The 17,604-nt window shown below is 32.6% G+C and overlaps 1 protein-coding gene across 2 annotated transcripts in view; it reads left to right on the top strand.

The window, feature by feature from the left end:
* COL11A1 (collagen type XI alpha 1 chain) overlaps nt 1–17,604 on the top strand; it is a 196,445-nt gene that overhangs the window by 152,567 nt on the left and 26,274 nt on the right. For both annotated transcript variants that reach the window (XM_037498135.2, XM_037498134.1), the window contains exons 50-54: nt 6,627–6,680; nt 7,241–7,348; nt 7,636–7,689; nt 8,444–8,497; nt 9,600–9,653. In XM_037498135.2, the coding sequence (XP_037354032.1) occupies nt 6,627–6,680; nt 7,241–7,348; nt 7,636–7,689; nt 8,444–8,497; nt 9,600–9,653 (324 nt within the window). The remainder of the gene's footprint in view (nt 1–6,626; nt 6,681–7,240; nt 7,349–7,635; nt 7,690–8,443; nt 8,498–9,599; nt 9,654–17,604) is intronic.

Genomic DNA, 17,604 nt, shown 5'->3' with positions numbered 1-17,604 from the left:
TGCCCCCTGCTCCCCTCAGCAATGTATTTCAGTAGATCCGCCTCTTCTGCTCCCCATTCTTGTCTCTGGTGAATTCTCTCACCCCCTGCACTTCTGGCCTATATCCTAGCTCTTATATGCATAAACATATAACTAAATCTTTAAAAAAATACAAAAATAAATAAATAAAAAAAATCTCTTTGAGAGAATATTAAATTTCATACCATAAAATATACAGTGAAAAAAAAAAAGACATTTTCTGAATTTGCTGATTATTAATTAAATGATATCAGAAGCATAGCTTTATCCTAATCTCAAAAATTATTTGTTGCTTGGTCTTAAAACTTCTTGATTTATCAAATGTTTAAATTCATTTATTTAATTAAAGAATTTAAGCCTCAGTGAAAAAATTGTATTAAGGATAGAATGTAGTATTTTGATGTTTATTTTCATTATCCGCATTCTAGTGTTTTGATTGTGATTAATCCTATATGATTAAATAGTTTCTTAATTACTAAATGAGAAAATTTTTAAAGTTATCTATTGCTTATTGCATGAACAGTCTAGCTCCTCCCCCGCCCCCTCCCCATGGACCTAGTTATACTCTTAAAGCTTTATGTTGAAAAGGTGCGCAGATTGTGATTTAATCCTTATATGATTAAATAGTTTCTTAATTGCTAGAAATAATTTAAAGTTATCTATTTCTTATTGCATAAACAGTCTAGTTCCCCCTCACCCCACTCCAGAGGACCTTTTTATACTCTTAAATGTAAAGTTTTGTGTTGAAATGTGCATGCGAGTTAGTGGTGGAATTAAAGGAACCCCTCTTATGGAGGTCAGTTGTCATGAGTACAACCAGGGAGATGACTGGTCTAGGCTGGTGTGGCTGTGTTAGGTGAAGACAGCCCCCAGGCATTCTCTTTCTTCCCTTTGTATCACTTCCTCTGGACTCTAATGTCCTTTAAATTGTTGTGTGAGCTAATTGCTAGTTTTAGTTTTGCCTACATAGCAAATTCTAAAACCATTTAATCATTTAATAGCCTTTTCAGCTATTGAACTTGTTCCCTTAAGTTTTGGGGTGCAGTGGGAACATTTGAAAATACTTTGGTTGCTGCTTTTATGCTTTTATTATATATGTTACTCTGGAAGATAGACGTGGATACCAGATGTTTGGAGTTTGGGGGAACTCCCTTTCCATACTGTTTCCATTTGTTTAAAACCTATCTGGTAATAGTTTGCCAACTCTGAATCTTAAGAAAATGATTTGGTCAGTCAGAATGGTGATTCAACTTCTTAAAATTCAACTGTATCTGATTTTAAACTTATTACACAAAAAGGCATAGTGTTAATTTTTCCTTATTTAAAAAAACTCTATTTGACAAAGAGGCAATAGATAAACTTGAACTTTATTTTTTTTTTCTCTACTCTGGGCTAATATAAATTGCTATAAGTTCCTCATAGACTTTGATTCTGGCCAAATGCTCTGCTATTTCTATTTAGGAAATGTTATTCCAAGTTACTAATTCAATGAAAGAAAAGAAGGGAAAAAAATACTGATATCCTTTAGTCATATTACATTTTGCATAAGTATGTTTAATCAGCTTTTCATGTAATATATATTTGCTCTGGCTGGTTTTGTACTTCAATGACCTTCTTAAACAAGAACATATATCAGGGCCTCCCCGGTGGCGCAGTGATTGAGTGGTGGACTGCGAAGCTGCCCACAGCCTCTGCAGTGCCAGTTCAATCCCCAGCCGCTGGCGAGGGTCCCACATGGCGCACAGACCTCTCCTATCTCACCCGCTGCTCCCCTCAGCAGTATACTTCATCAGTCTGTCTATTCTGTGTCCCCGTACCCAGTGCTTGTATAAATAAATAAATAAATCTTTAAAAAAAAAAAAGAATATATATCAGAACATTACCTAAAGATTTAAACATATTTGATGATTTAGGTATACAAAAAGTTATTCTTCATCTGTATTTAAAAAAAAAAGAATATGAATGCATTATTCTAAAATGAAGACTATTTAACAACCTGTCTTTAACTTTTGACAATTTCTTAAACCCGCCTTTTTGTCACCTACCATGACCCTCATTAAAAAAGGTAAAGTAATCCCTTCATAATCTGTTTAACTTTGTCATGGACACCAATTATAGGGGAACAATGAAATATGTAGTGGTGGCTATTTTCTTTCAACTAGTAAAGTTATTTTTCTGACTAAATAGCAGGTAACTAAAAGTAGTTATTTCTCCTTTGTCCTAACTTCTGTGATTATCTGTGGGTCATGTGGTGCATAAGAAAACATTTCGTACATGACCAATTGAGTTCTGTTATTTTTTCCTAATATTTATTGAGGTATAATTGACAAATAATAATTAAATGAATTTAAGGTATACAACTTGATGTTTTAATATATATACAAAAATGCATCGTGAAATAATACCACATTCCTGGTAATTAGTATACCCATCACCCGATATCTTTTGTTTCACTGTGTTGGGAGAACACTTATGATCTATCTGTCCTCTAGCAGATTTTGAGCATATTATTCAGTGTTATTAACTATAGGCATATTGACATCCTTTATTTATTTTTTTAAAGATTTATTTGTTTATGCATACAAGAACTGGGGTGTAGGCCAGAGGTGTGTGGGGGTGAGAGAATTCACCAGAGACAGAGTGGGGAACAGAACAGGCAGATTGACTGAAGTACACCACTGAGGGGAGCAGTGGGCGAGCCAGGAGAGGTCTGCTGTGCCATGTGAGTGACTCCCTGGCCAAGGATCGAACTCATGCTGCATAGGCTGCGGATAGCTTCATAGATTGTGTCTTAACCCCTTGCACCACCAGGGAGGCCCATATTGACATCCTTTAAATGTCCAGAATGTATTCATCTAGCACAACTGAAATTTCATACTTTTTTCGACCGACAGCTCCACATTTTCCCACCCCTAAGTCCCTGGGGACCACCACTTTGCTCTCTGCTTACTTGAGTTTAAATATTTAAATTCCAAATATAAGTAAGATCATGAAGTATGCTGTATATGTTGATATATTCTATACATGAAGTTTTTAATATGAAATTTTGCAATTGAATTGCAAACTGCTGAAATTTTATTTCAAAGATGAATAACAGCTTATAGAAATTGTACTTATATATCATTCCATCATGCTGAGATAGCTGAATGATTCATTGCTTTATAAATAATGCAAATGCAATATTTTACTTGTAAGGTTTATCCAAGATATTCACTTGGAAATATTTGCTACTCATCTTGAGGAGAAAATAATTCATAAACAACACAATTAATAAATTTGATAGTGTCAACCATTACATAGATAATTCTGAAAGTTAAAACACACACATATATATATATTATCAAAGATTAAGAATTATGTACATAAAATGTTCTGTGCCCTGATAGTATGTTTATGTTCACAGTAATACATTTCAAACCAATTTATGAGCAATAGTGGGGATATCGAAAATAGCAGATTAATTAAAGGAATTAAAGGAAAATTAATTAAAGTAACTAAAGGAAAATCAGGTCTTAACATTTTATAAAAGAAATTAGAACAATTTCCTCTTCAAATTTTCTGGTGCTACTGATTTTGTGTAGAAACATGGTAAATGAATATACTGTGTTTTTTCAGTTGAAATATTACTCATGGAATATGATATTTTTATTCATTTCTAAGTGGGAAGCATTAGTGACAGACCTTCATAAATAAAACTTACTAGTCTAAGAGATTTATTTGTTTGCTGAACTATGAAATAGCCTTCCATATCTATACTGGGAAATAATAAAGGCTATCAAATTTATAATACCATATCCTCAGAGATATAGGATTTAGAAGTTGATTTGTAATCAATAGTTCATAAGTTCAGAAGAGGATTCACAGCTGAATTGTAATCATTTAATACATGTATTGAAAAGCAAGCAACTAAAGACTTTTAGAAAAAAATAGGAGGGATTTAAGCGGTAAAAATGAAAAAACTATTGAAATCACTTCATTTTGAAATTTCAGTCAAGGCAATAAATGTATAGTGACAATGCTAATATTTGTATATCCATGTGTGTGTATTTGTATGTATGATATAAATGTTTGTCAATGCTTGACAAATATCTGGTTAATAGAGTCAGGTAATTATAGTTTTCAAAGTTAACATCAAAATGTGAATAATGAATTTAACATGTATCTGTTATCTCCTAAGCCACTTTGATGCCAATAAACATTTATTGGCATGCTTAAATAATACAATGTTTTTCTTAAAATCAATATAAGAAATCTCCCACAAAAATGACACTTAATGGTGAAAATTCCAAAACTTTTTTCTCAGCTTGAGACCAGCCAGACATAATCATTATTTTATAGTATTGGAGGTTCTAGGTAGAAAAATTGGGGGAAAAAAACAAACAATAGGTAACTCCTGGCACCCAAGAAATCAAAAGCAAAATAGAGTTTACGATTGTAAGGTCGTCTTTTTTTTTTCCTGGCAAACAATATAGATGTGATGTAGCAATTGCAAAGGAATTACATGCAAAGAACTAGAATTTAGCAAAATTACCTAATTGAAGACCAACATAAAATATAATTTCATTTATATATATTAGTAACAAATAGAAATTAAAATTTTAAATATTGCATTTTGCAACAAAAACATCAAGTACCTAGCTTAATAAATCTATGAAAGAACCCTATACTAAAAATAACATCATTGTGTTATTAAGGAAGATAGAAATAAACAGATATATTATTCATGCATTAGAGACAAAAATTATTTAGATTTAGTTGTATAAATCCATCTCAATCTCAATGAAAATATCAGGAAGTCATTTGTAGAAATGGCAATCTTTAATAATATTTATATAAAAAATAATAGTTGCAACTCTATTTCAAAAAACAGATGAGGAAGACTTATTGTACCTTACATCAGATTTATATAAAGCTAATTAAGACCATTGGTATTGACTCAAGGACAAATAGTCTGATGAACATAAGAGAGAAACCAACCCTCTCCTCCAAAGATAACATACATCTGCAAAGGTATAGCCCTATTTCTCTAAATCATATACAGTATTGTAAAGCAATGTCACCTTGATAAAAAAAAAAAACACACAATTTAAAACTAAAATAAAGATAGCAACTTTAGAAAAATTCATAAAATATCTTTTGTGGGGCCTCCCCAGGTGGTGCAGGCAGTTGAGCGCCATGCTGTGAAGCTGTTCGCAGCCTCTGCAGCACCGGTTCAATCCCGGCCGGCTGGTGAGGGTCCCACATGTCGCGGCAGACCTCTCCTGTCTCGCCCGCTGCTCCCCTCGGCAGTGTATTTCATCAGTCTGCCTGTTCTGTTCCCCACTCTGTCTCTGGTGAATCTTCTCACCCTCCTGCACATCTGGCCTGTAACCTGGTTCTTGTATAAATAAATAAATCTTTAAAAAAAATTAAAAAAAAATTCTTTTGTGACCACACTACCTCTAAAAGAAAAAGAAGACATTATGAACTTCATTTTATTAAAAGACACCACTAAAATAGTGAGAAGGAAAGTTTGACCATGGTATAAGGAATTTCCAACTTATATACCTGAAAAAAACTCATTAATCAATAAGAGTTAAAGTATAGAAAAGAAAAATGGGCAGAAGTCTTGAAGTTGTATTGCACAGAGCATATCAAAATGGCCAATAAAAATATGAAATAATAAGCATGTGAAAACATGTGGAAATTTGAAGGCAACTTAGAAGGCAGTGCAAATTAAAAGTATAATGCATTAGCACCACATACTCACATGAATGATTAAAAAAGAAAATAAGGCCTCCCCGGCAGTGCAGTAGGTTGAGCACAGCTCTGTGAAGCTGTCTGCAGCCTCTGCAGCACCAGTTCGATTCCCAGCCGGCCAGGGAGATACCCACATGGCATGGCAGACCTCTCCTGTCTCACTCCCTGCTCTGTCGCTGGTGAATCTCTCACCCTTCCTTGCCTCTGGCCTGTACCCCAGTGCTTGTATAAATAAATAAATCTTAAAAAAAAAATAGACAGATTGAAGTGTTAGCAAGGATGTAGAATCAACTGAACTTTTAAATACTTCTCTGGGATGTAAATTGGTACACTTATTTTGGAAACTCTTTGGCAATATCTACTAAACTGAAAACACACACAACCTATGACTCCAGAGTTTACTAAGAAAAAGGTACACTTGCATAAATACAAGCAGACAAAGGAGCATTTTTAAAAGGCCATGTGTAGCCTTGTGTATTGTCCTTTGTTGGGATTTCAATTTGGTGGAATAATCAATTAATCACAATATGAATATTGATACAGTACAAATACACAATTGTTAGGGAATATGCAGATATATTTTTGTGCAGTTCGGTAATAACCTGGATTAATAAATTAACTATTAGCTACTTACTGAAATTTGTAGCACCCACCCTATCTAGTTCTGCCTCTTTACTAGAGAAATAAGTGTATTGAGGTCAGTCATGGAAAAAGTTCTTCCTCTTATTAAAGTGTCTCAAAACCTTTTAAATACTACAATGATTTCAGGGCTAGTCTAAACTCTCATGGTCAGCCATGAATGTAATTTTACAAATGTCAAACATCTTTTCTGTGTTCTAATATTCTTTCTGTCTCTTCTTTACATATAGGGTGAACCCGGTGAAGCAGGGAACCCTGGGCCTCCAGGAGAAGCAGGCACAGGCGTAAGTGCTGTCTTATTGTCAGTTTAAGGTGTAATTGATGCAGGTGTTAATTTCAGCACACTTGAAACTTGTCACATAACTCCTAGCTGCAACTCAGTTATTTGCTTTCCCTGTCCAGTCCATTAGGACTAATCACAAATACAGAGCTTTCTTGTTTAATATTTTTGTGTATCTTCTGTATATTTTGACTGATATAAAAAAAGTCACATTTGGCTTAAGTTAGGAGTTTAATATTATAAGCTATTTATTGTCTAATTATTTTTGGTGGACTGTTTACAAAAGAAACCAAAACACCAAGTAAACATAATTATATAATATCATACTATTATTTAGGTTATTTTCAACCAGATGTTAATTCATCCCCAGGAAACCAAGACATATTTGCTTGTCAAACTAGGAGGAAGGCAGCTGTTGATACTTCATTAGTAGAGATCGGGGTGCTGTTTTCATGCACAGGATAGCCCTCCATAGCAAAGAATACTCTGTCCCAATAGACTGAAGTTAAGAAAATCTTACTTAGAGCTCATGAGATATTCTTTCTATTTTCTTACATTGTATAGGGCCCCAAAGGAGAAAGAGGGGAAAAAGGAGAAGCTGGTCCACCTGGTGCTGCTGGACCTCCTGGTGCTAAGGGGCCGCCAGGAGATGATGGCCCTAAGGGTAACCCGGTGAGTGAGCTTGGTCCTCCTGTAAGTGGCATCTATGTCAAAACCATTATGGAACTTTTTGTAGAAAGATTAGAAAGCGTAGGAGCTGGCCTATAGTTGGTGAAATCAACTTATCATTATTTAATCTATCCCTAAGCATCTCAGTTGACTTCATTTTTAATATGCTTTGTAGCAGAAGAAATACATTCTCATGTAGTTTGCATGACTTTTACCTTTTCAATTTCAAAAAATCATGATTTTATAAAAATGTTTCATTTATTTCCTTTCCTTTAAAAATATCATACCAGGGTCCTGTAGGTTTTCCTGGAGATCCTGGTCCTCCTGGGGAACCTGGCCCTTCAGTAAGTATCATGGAAAAATAAAGGAATTGTTTTGGTGAAGATGTTTCTATGTCTCGGTGATGAATTGTTAAAGAAATGTCTTAATTATATTAAGTGAACACAACAAATAGAAAAAAAAAAGAAAACATAAACTGCATTCACAACTACAACAACAAAATTAATGTAGTTGGAGTCTATTAGATCTCTGCTGCATGATTATTCTTTTCATTTGGGTTAGCTCCCCAGACTTGGTTGGGTTGCACAAACTAATTACCTAAGTAGCATTTTCAGAGTTATGGGTTCTTTGCTTTCATCTTAGTCTCTTCTGTAATGCAAATCCTACCTCAATTTTGCCATATTTATTCATAACAAAAGCATGTATCATCCCTGAATACAAACAACATCCTCTCCTTTTCTTATATCTAGTATAAACTATATTTTAAATTTAAGATAGTAACTTCCCAAATCTTTATTTGTGAGAGATATAACACAATTCTTAAAAAGAAAGAATATACTTTTGTATTTACCCATCTGGTAATAATTTATCTTGAGAACATTCTAAGACTGTAGTACCTCTTTTTCTGATAAAAGTCAAGCAATAGTATAAAATATCTGATCCTTAAAAAGAAAAAAATATAATACATTTTTTTATTTCTCCATCTGGTAATAATTTATCTTGAAAAGGTGCAAAGATAAGACTATAGTACTTTTTTTCTGATAAAAGTCAACTAATAATGTGAAATATCTGAATTCACTTTCTACTGCCCATTTATAGGGTCAAGATGGTGTTGGTGGTGATAAGGGTGAAGACGGAGATCCTGGCCAGCCGGTAAGGAAGCACACCAATTTTATTTCATCTTTCATTGTCTTGAGGCACTTTATAGCAGTAACAAAATATGATCAACCATTCAAAAGCATAACAATACATGTAATATTTTTCAAAAAAATCATCAGTTATTCTTGAATTCCAGATCAAAGTTGATCTTATGAAGTATTTACTTGTTACTTCATGTAAACAACTACAATAAAATTGTAGTTATTGTTATTTAATATAAACAACTACACTAAAAATGGTTACTTGTTATTTAATATAAACAACTACACTAAAAATGGTTACTTGTTATTTAATATAAACAACTACAATAAAAAATGTAGTTATACATTCTATCATACTGTATCAAAATCATCTATCCATTTGTGTTTTTAAAAAAAACAAGTTATTTTAAAAATACAAATAAGACAGAAGAAAGACAAGTAAAATAGCATATCATTAGTATGAATACTTTAAACACTAACTTAATTTACTGAACATAAATGTAGGACTATTTTTTTCAATGTGGGGGTACTTTGGCCACATAGATTTTTTAGACAAATAATGGAGGACACTAATTTATGTAGGTGTCACACTATACTCCTAACACAACCCAGCTTTGTCTCTAGAGCCTTTCTCACTGAATATTTGCAAAGAGATCTAGGCTTATTCTGGGTGGAGAAGACTCGAAGATCATATCCCAGTGGGACACATACACCTTAGCATAAAAACTTTGCTGGTGCTGCACAAGAAGAACTTTCAAGGCAATAATTTTATGATTTCATAAATTATGAAATATGAGTAGAATTATTGGCCACATGATTCCATTAAGTGGTATGTCTCTTAAATGATTTCCAGATAGAAGTTAGCACTTTTTGAAAGAACACAGTTAAACAGGAGTCTGAGTCACTTTTTTCCAACTAGCAAGAATTTTTCTTATGAATTTACTCGTTCTAACTATAGGTATGCAGAGGAAATTTAGATATCTGAAGTAGGGGTGAGATTTTTTCCAGGTGAGACAGATGTGGGGAAATGAAGAAAAAAATTGGTTTTAGTTCAGAATTTTAAAAGAGCTATGGGCTATAATAATTTCTTTAAAAACATTTTTTACATTTTGTAGGGTCCTCCAGGCCCATCTGGTGAGGCTGGTCCACCAGGTCCTCCTGGAAAAAGAGTAAGTATTAAAAATCCTCTATTGAAGCATCTATTCATTATCTGCTATCTATGGATAATTTGCATATATGTGTATAAATTTAAATATAAGTAAGTTATAGGTAACACATTGTAATTCCTAGAGATAAGGGTAATTTTTAAATTTTTCGAAACACTGATTGAAACAGAACACAATTTACCCATCTGTGTCACAATAAAAGTAGTTTCCCACCTCCCTGTACTAAGGTCTCCCCTTAGTACAAATATCATAGCTGTTGTAAAAGATCCTATGGTACCCTGTATATCAACTCAGGGTATAGGGGTATAAGATGTAGCTATACAGTGGTAGATCATGCAATTTTTTTTTTTAAGATTTATTTATTTATACAAGCACTGGGTACAGTCAGAAGCACGGGAGGGTGAGAGAATTCACCAGAGCCAGAGCAGGGAGCAGAGCAGGCGGAAGGACCGAAGTACACTGCTGAGGGGAGCAGCGGGCCTAACAGGAGAGGTCTGCGCACCATGCAGGACCCTCGCCCAGCGGCCCGGGATCAAACTGGCTCTGCAGAGGTTGCGGGCAGCTTTGCAACCCAGCGCTCAACCGCTGCGCCACTGGGGAGGCCCCAGATCATGCATTTTAAAACAGTTGAATGCTTAATTTTTTTAAGTAAGCACGATCTTGGCGAAATAGAAAACTGTGAGCGCATCGAAGAGACAGGTAGAAAATAAGGAATTAAGGTACGGTATTAGCAAAATTTTGAATTTTTATATTAACTTAGATAGGTCAATGGTTTCAATGAAGAGAGCCTAAAAAAAAAAAAAAAAAAAAACTCAAAGAATGTAGAAGCACAATTTGATACAAATTAGACATGGCAGGTCAATGGATAAAGGATAAACTTGAATAAATTATGCTGGGAAACCTGAACATCTATATGGAAAAAAATTAAATTGCAACTTACCTCTCTCTGTTCACAGAAAATCAATTCCAGTTGAATTATAATTTAAATATGAAAAAAGCTTTGGAATATTTTAGCAAAGATTATTGGACAATAAATGTATGACCTCTAGTCATAGATTCTAATCACACAGATTTGGCCAGAATGGAAAAGATTGATGTGTCAAATATATTAAAATTAAAAGTTTCTTCTTATCTAAAAATTTGAAAAGGAAAATATCCAATTAGAAGAAAGTATTTCTAGAATATAGAAAACTTGCAAAGAAAAAAATATTTAAGTATGTCCAACAAATTAAGATCTTCACAAATAGAATAAATATCAGCAAAAGTCAGGAAGTTATATGACAGAAATACTCTGCAGATACATGAAAAGATATGTGTAAAAGTTCAGATAATTTGTGTTAGAAATGATATTGAGATGCCATCTCATATCCATGAAATGACAGAAATTTAAGTGTAACAGGCCAAAGGTTGGAGAGGACAATTTCAAATGTATAATAGAGATTAGTGTGCAGTTATTGTAAGTTAATAGATACAACTGCTTTAGAAAAACTGCTGTATGTTACCTGGTAGAATTGATCATGAAATTTTCCTGCCATCTTGTAATTTCATTCCTAGGTACACATTCTAGGTGATATCTACACACTTTCACCAAGATACACATGTATATATGTGTCTACATATGTATGCACGTGTGTATATATGTATAAAACAATTATCTATATCACTTTTTCATGATACAGTAAACTATAAAAGTACTGTGATATATCAATAAACTAAGATATTATACAGCAATGAAAGTGAATATATTGCAGACTCACAAATCAATATAAATAAATTACAAATGGCTGATGTTAAGGAGAAAATGTTTATAGTATTTTTCCCCTACTATCTCTTATGTCCCCATTTTTTTTCCCCTTCCCCCCTGCCTCTTAACCTCAGAGCCTTCGAATGTTAATATCTATTAGTTTTGAAAAGTATTTTGAGTTGTCTAATTGTGTGCTATGTAAATATCCAATTTTTTTAGTATTATTTTTTTCATTCAATCATCCATTTATTTTTTTCATTTTTTATTTATATATTTTTACATCATTTTTCATTTTTACACAATGTATGCATTTTCATCTAGGTTATAGTTCCCATACAATTCCTACCCCCCTTGTTTTGATCCTACTCCCTACCACCCCCACCCCCAGTGTGTCTCTGGTTTATAGCCGGTCAACTAATCTTTGACAAAGGAGCAAATGTCCAGTATTTGTTTTTATTATTCTGACTAGGCTGCACATAATTCTCTCAAATTCCCTCCTTTTTGCTGAAAGTGACTGCACTGCATCCTTTTTTATGGTTGAAAATATAATAACATCGAGCTGGAGATTGTACGTTCATGTATTTCTATAATATGCAAAAAAATCTGCAATACATAATGTAGCATTTAGACATCAGTGGTAAAAAATGACAAAGAAAATTAAAGCCATGATTAATCAAAATTTAGGATGGCATTCATTTCTGAAAGAAAGAGGGTGACAATTATTGTGAGGGAAAAATGGGAAGTAATGCATTTACATGTTGAAAGAACTAGTAAAATACTTAATTGTCTCATTCTCTCTATTATATTTTTTCTTCAGCATTATTTAAAAGTTCTTCATTGGGAATTCTCCCTTTTTGCTTTTTGATGAATTTTTTAAATAGTCTCATAAAAAATTGTGGGGATGTTCTATCCTCTCATTTTAAACAATTTATACAAATACAATGAGCTATTTTAATCCACTCCAGTCACTGTAAACAAAATTAGAAGACTCTGTATCCATGAATTATTAATGACTTGAGAATGGTGATGACTGTGCATTGCCTACAAAACTATTTACGTTCATTTTAATACAGCAGAAAAATCAACCTTAGGTCAGTCTGATTGAGCACCATCGTGCAGGCTTTTCTCTTTACAAATGTGTCATCATTAAATCTAACCTGAAAGCTATTCAACATGTTGTGTTCAATTGCATCCTATATTAGATTTGGATAAACTGACGGGCTTAATTGACTTTATATGTTTTACACAATAGTCTGTTTTCATCAGCAGAGTAAAGTATATTTTTAATGGTGTGAAAGATTATTCTCGTGTCAACAATCATTGTTAAAACTATTATTTGCTCTCATTTAACACTAACAATTAATGCTTGTACTCTTTTAAATTGAAATCAACCAAATTAGTTAATTTAATCAAGAGTACTACCTTAGCCTGAAAAATAGCTGGCTTAGCTAAAAAATATAAATGCAAATTATTTACTTAGATTTTGCTCAATTTATAAGCTGACACTCTTCACAACTATCAACACATAGAAGAATACTGAATACTGTTGCATTAGAATCTAACAAAACTGGTTTCAAGCCCTTCTTTGCTACCTAGATTTATAACTTAGAGTAAGTTCATTTCTTTGAATATCAATTTTCTCATTTATAAAATGAGCACACTAATTTTTGCTGAAATGAGGACTAAATTAAATAAAATTATATTTGAAGCATCATGACCAATATCTGTATTTATTTGGAGCTTAAGGAATGGCAATATTTAGAAAGTAAATGAACATATTAAACAAAATATACAAGTAAAAAGAAGATTCAGGCATTTTCATTAAATTCCTGAGTTGTGTAAATTGAAATTTTATTGGTAATAAATTCATAATAACTTCCAGGTAGTTTACTTTTGTTTATTATTGAATTTTTCTTTGACAATAAAATGATTCATATTGAACTAACTGGATGACATACAAAAGTCTATAAAAAATTAATTACATTTTCAAAGGACTGTATTTATTATAATTCTGTTAAATTGATACATATTGGTATAATGTACATTAAATTTGTACTATTCTTTGGTGCATGTTTATGTAAAATGCTGTATCAGTGTAAAGGAAGTTCATATGAGAACTATTGCCCAAAAAGGGAGGATTTAAATTTTTGATAATTGCATATATTTTGATAAAGTGGATTTGCCAAACAACAGGGTTTAGGACTAATTTGAAAAAACTAGTGATTTAATGGAGTAAAGAGGAAGGAAGTACTTGGGAACTTAAGTGTACTGTACAAACCTGAGGTCACTCTTTTATTCAGTGGGCAAACAAATCATCTTAATCCCCAGGGGAATAGTTCAGGGTGAATTTGTGAGCTGAAAGTCATGGGAAGACTTCTGTTCTCACCAGCCTTTGTTCTGTGAGCAGAGTGATGTCTTTGATGTCATAGTCAACTAAATGTCATCTTAATAGAAACAGTAAGAACAAAGTCTTATGAAATAATGTACAATATATGATCTACACACATGTGATTTGAGAGAATGAACAACTGCCTTACCATATATTTCCCTTTACATGGTTGAGTTAGAACATGTAAATTTCGGTAAGCTTTGTATATATTTTGTGAAAATGAATATCTCTTCTGTCCTTAGGATTAGAGGCAACAGAAAAGTAGACTAATTTAACAGTATTGCTATAGCATCTTATAGCAGAATAGTAATGATTAAAAAAAAGTGTTAAAAAATATTATCACTTTTTTTCCATGAGTGAATATTACAAATAAATGTTAACAAACCTTCCTAATAGACTATTGATCAGAATGTTGTGAGTGGCAGTGATATTGAAAAACAACATTTCAACAGTTATTGAACAAGTGGGAAAATTATTTGTCATTTAATGTGCATGAACATTTGTCCTGCATTTGTAAAACTTAAGAATAAATGTATATCACCTTAAGGAACTAGAGTATTATAAAGTTAGTATTGATAAGTCAAGGAATTTTAATACTCAAGTTATTATAGCTGTTTGAAACCAAGTTTAATTTCATGGCCTTTTATTGAAAAAAATTTTAGAACAGACTACAATAATTTAAACATTGCAAATTGAAAATTCACATATTAAATAGAATTTTATGAAATCTAACATTTCCACAAGAAAGTTCATAATAAAATTAAAATAATAACTGATAATGTTTATTGTACAAATACAGAGGAAGCTTTGCTATATATGTGTAAATATACATATGTATATACATATTTGTAGTTTATGTTAAAATTCTCTAGGATTTTCAAATTTTCTTGGATTTTCTCTTCTCATTTGCAAGAAAGCAGTATTTTTATCATTTTTTAGATAGTTGATGACTTGCTTTTCAAAAGAAAAAAAACCCAGAAATTTATAAATGAACTATAAAGCTCATGTGTTTATATGCAATCATTTCAGGATAAGACCCTATATTTTTATGTCACTAGTGTAAAGAAAAACTTTTAAAAACTAAGGAAAATTCTATTATTCAGATGAATTTAATAATTTCTACTCCTTAATTCTTACTCATTATGGTTGTTTTAGCCACTTTGCATTAGGTTAATATTTTAAACATCACACCAAAATAAAGTGTGACTCAACATTTTAACACTAGGAAATATTTGAAGCCTATGCTTCAATATAGAAATCCAGTTGCATAAATAGTATGAAGCTAAAAAGATGCACTTCAATTTCAATGCATATATTAACATATTGTTACTGCTTCAACACACTGGTTATACTATATATATTTTTATATAAATGCAATTTCTTAATTTGGGGTTGAAGCACAATGAAAGTCTAATAATGTAAGAAGTTACGGTGATGATGTTGAGAAAATAATTACTAATGATGTCTTAATTTACTCTCTCAGAGATAAATGAGTTCACAGAACTCTGTTTGATGAAGTGCTTGATATTCATTTTAGAAGTATATTTAAAAGACCATATGAAAGTCGAGCTTATATTCACCATTAGAATATTAATACAGCATCTGAAAGAGAGAAAGTCATCCTCTTGCCTCACCTTATTCTCACCAATTAACACCACAGTGACCACTGTCCCCAACCTCTAACCCCAATCTCAGCTGATAATTTTTATCCCAATTCACTGCAAAAATTGAAGTAGACAAATGAAAACAAGAAGTTCTAAGGGAAAATGAAATGCAGTTTCTTGGAGATCATTAAATTTATTTTTTAATCTTTATATCTGAACTTTCATAGAAAATTTTAACCATCAGATTGAATCTTGACCCCTGTTAAATACAAACCAAAAAATCAAGTAAATAATGGAAATAAAATAAATATTTTAGTCTAACATTGAAATTTTGTATTTCCTGGTATGAGTTATTATGATATATTGAGCAGATTTACAGGCCAAAAACACTCTTATTTTAGTGGACTATCAAATCAATGCCCTGCTTATGTTCAGCTGAAAGGGCTGCCTAAAATGGCACAAATACAGTTATGAAGCACTCAGTGTAATTAAAAAACTCAAAATTTAGAAATCATGCTGATTATTATATTTCATTTCTATCTTGAAAAATTATTTTATTTGATTCTCTGAATATTACATAGTTTGTCATTCATTTCTGTTATTGTATTGCAAGTTTTAGAATTATCAAGTATTATGTTTCATATATGGCTGCATAAATGTAAGAAGGAAATTAGAATATCAGATTTCATGATACAATTCTGTTATAGGCTTGTACTATACAGTATATTTTTAACCTACCTGAAATTTTCTATTTCAGACTGGTTTTAAACATGGAATTTATTTTGTATAATGAATAACATTATAGGAAAAGTAATTCATTGACAAGGTGTCGACAAATGTATTTTGAAAGTCTGTTTTGTTAGATTTTGTTAGATTACTGATATGTTGAAAAGTATAGATAAAATAATTTAATGAAGAATAATGCTGTTTAATAATTTTAGACAATAATGACAGTGTCAATATGTACACAGTGTTTTCTGTGTCTTGGGCACTGTCACAAGCCATTTGTACTTATCAACTCATAGAATTCTCACAATGACTATGGAACACAACCTACTGTTATTAGCAATATTAGGACAGAGAAGTAAACTGAAGCACAAACAGGGCGTGCAAGTTGTCCAAGACCATGCAGGTAGTGACAGAGCCAAGATCTGAAGTCAGTTATTCTAAGCCTAGGCTTTACATGTAAATTTCCATACCTTTCTTTGATACTGCTACATTAGAACATTTGAAAATATTTTAAAATGTGTGATAGCATTTAAATTTAACACCAATTCTGGGTCTCCCTGGTGGCACACGGGTTGAGTGCAGTGCTATGAAGCAGTCCACAGTCTCTGCAGGCAGGTTTAATTCCCGGCCAGCCAGGGAGATGCCCACATGATGTGGCAGACCTCTCATGTCTCGCCTGCTGCTCCCCTCAGCAGTGTATTTCTTCAGTCTGCCTGTTCTGTTCCCTGCTCTGTCTCTGGTGAATCCTCTCACCCTCCCATGCCTCTGGCCTGTACCCCAGCTTTTGTATAAAAATAAATAAATCTTCTTTAAAAAATAATAAATAAATAAATTTAACACCAATTTTATAGAAAGATAATTTTTTTTTCAAGATTTTATTTTACTTATGCATATAAGAGCTAGGTTGTAGTCCATAGGTGTGAGAGGTGAGAGGATTCACCAGACAGAGTGGGGGAGCAGAACAGGCAGATTTACTGAAATACACTGCTGAGGGAGTAGTGGTTGAGACAGGAGAGGTCAGTTTACCACATGTGGGTCAGCCACCTGGCTGGGGATCAAAGTCATGCTGCAGTGGCTGCCAATATCTTGATAGTGCTGAGACTTAACCCCTTGTGCCACCAGGGAGGCCCCCAGAATTCTTTTTGTAACATTTGATACCCATCTGAAGTTCAGAAATACTAAAAAATTAAGAAATACTAAAAACTGAAGTTCAGAAATACTAAATATTTAGTTGCTAAATATTTGTTAAATGTTTAGTCACAGAGACAAAAAAAAAAAAAGAACTAAAGAGAACTAGGTAAATAGAAACTTTACAAAGATAGAAGATTATATCACTGAACCAATACTTTTGACAGTGTGGGTCTATTTTCACAGGATTTTTTTTTCCTCCTCATAGGTTCCCCAGTCAGGGTTTAAACTTACTCTGGATGTCAGATATCTGTTGGCTGAATACACAGATTTGGAACCTGCATATACTATAAGGCTCAC

Source organism: Talpa occidentalis, unplaced genomic scaffold (assembly GCF_014898055.3).
Source record: "Talpa occidentalis isolate TD23 unplaced genomic scaffold, MPIMG_talOcc4v2.1 talOcc4.9, whole genome shotgun sequence".
NCBI classification, from domain to species: Eukaryota; Metazoa; Chordata; class Mammalia; order Eulipotyphla; family Talpidae; genus Talpa; species Talpa occidentalis.
The sequence above is the reverse complement of the archived record's forward strand: the minus strand, read 5'-3'. Positions and strand labels throughout refer to the sequence as shown.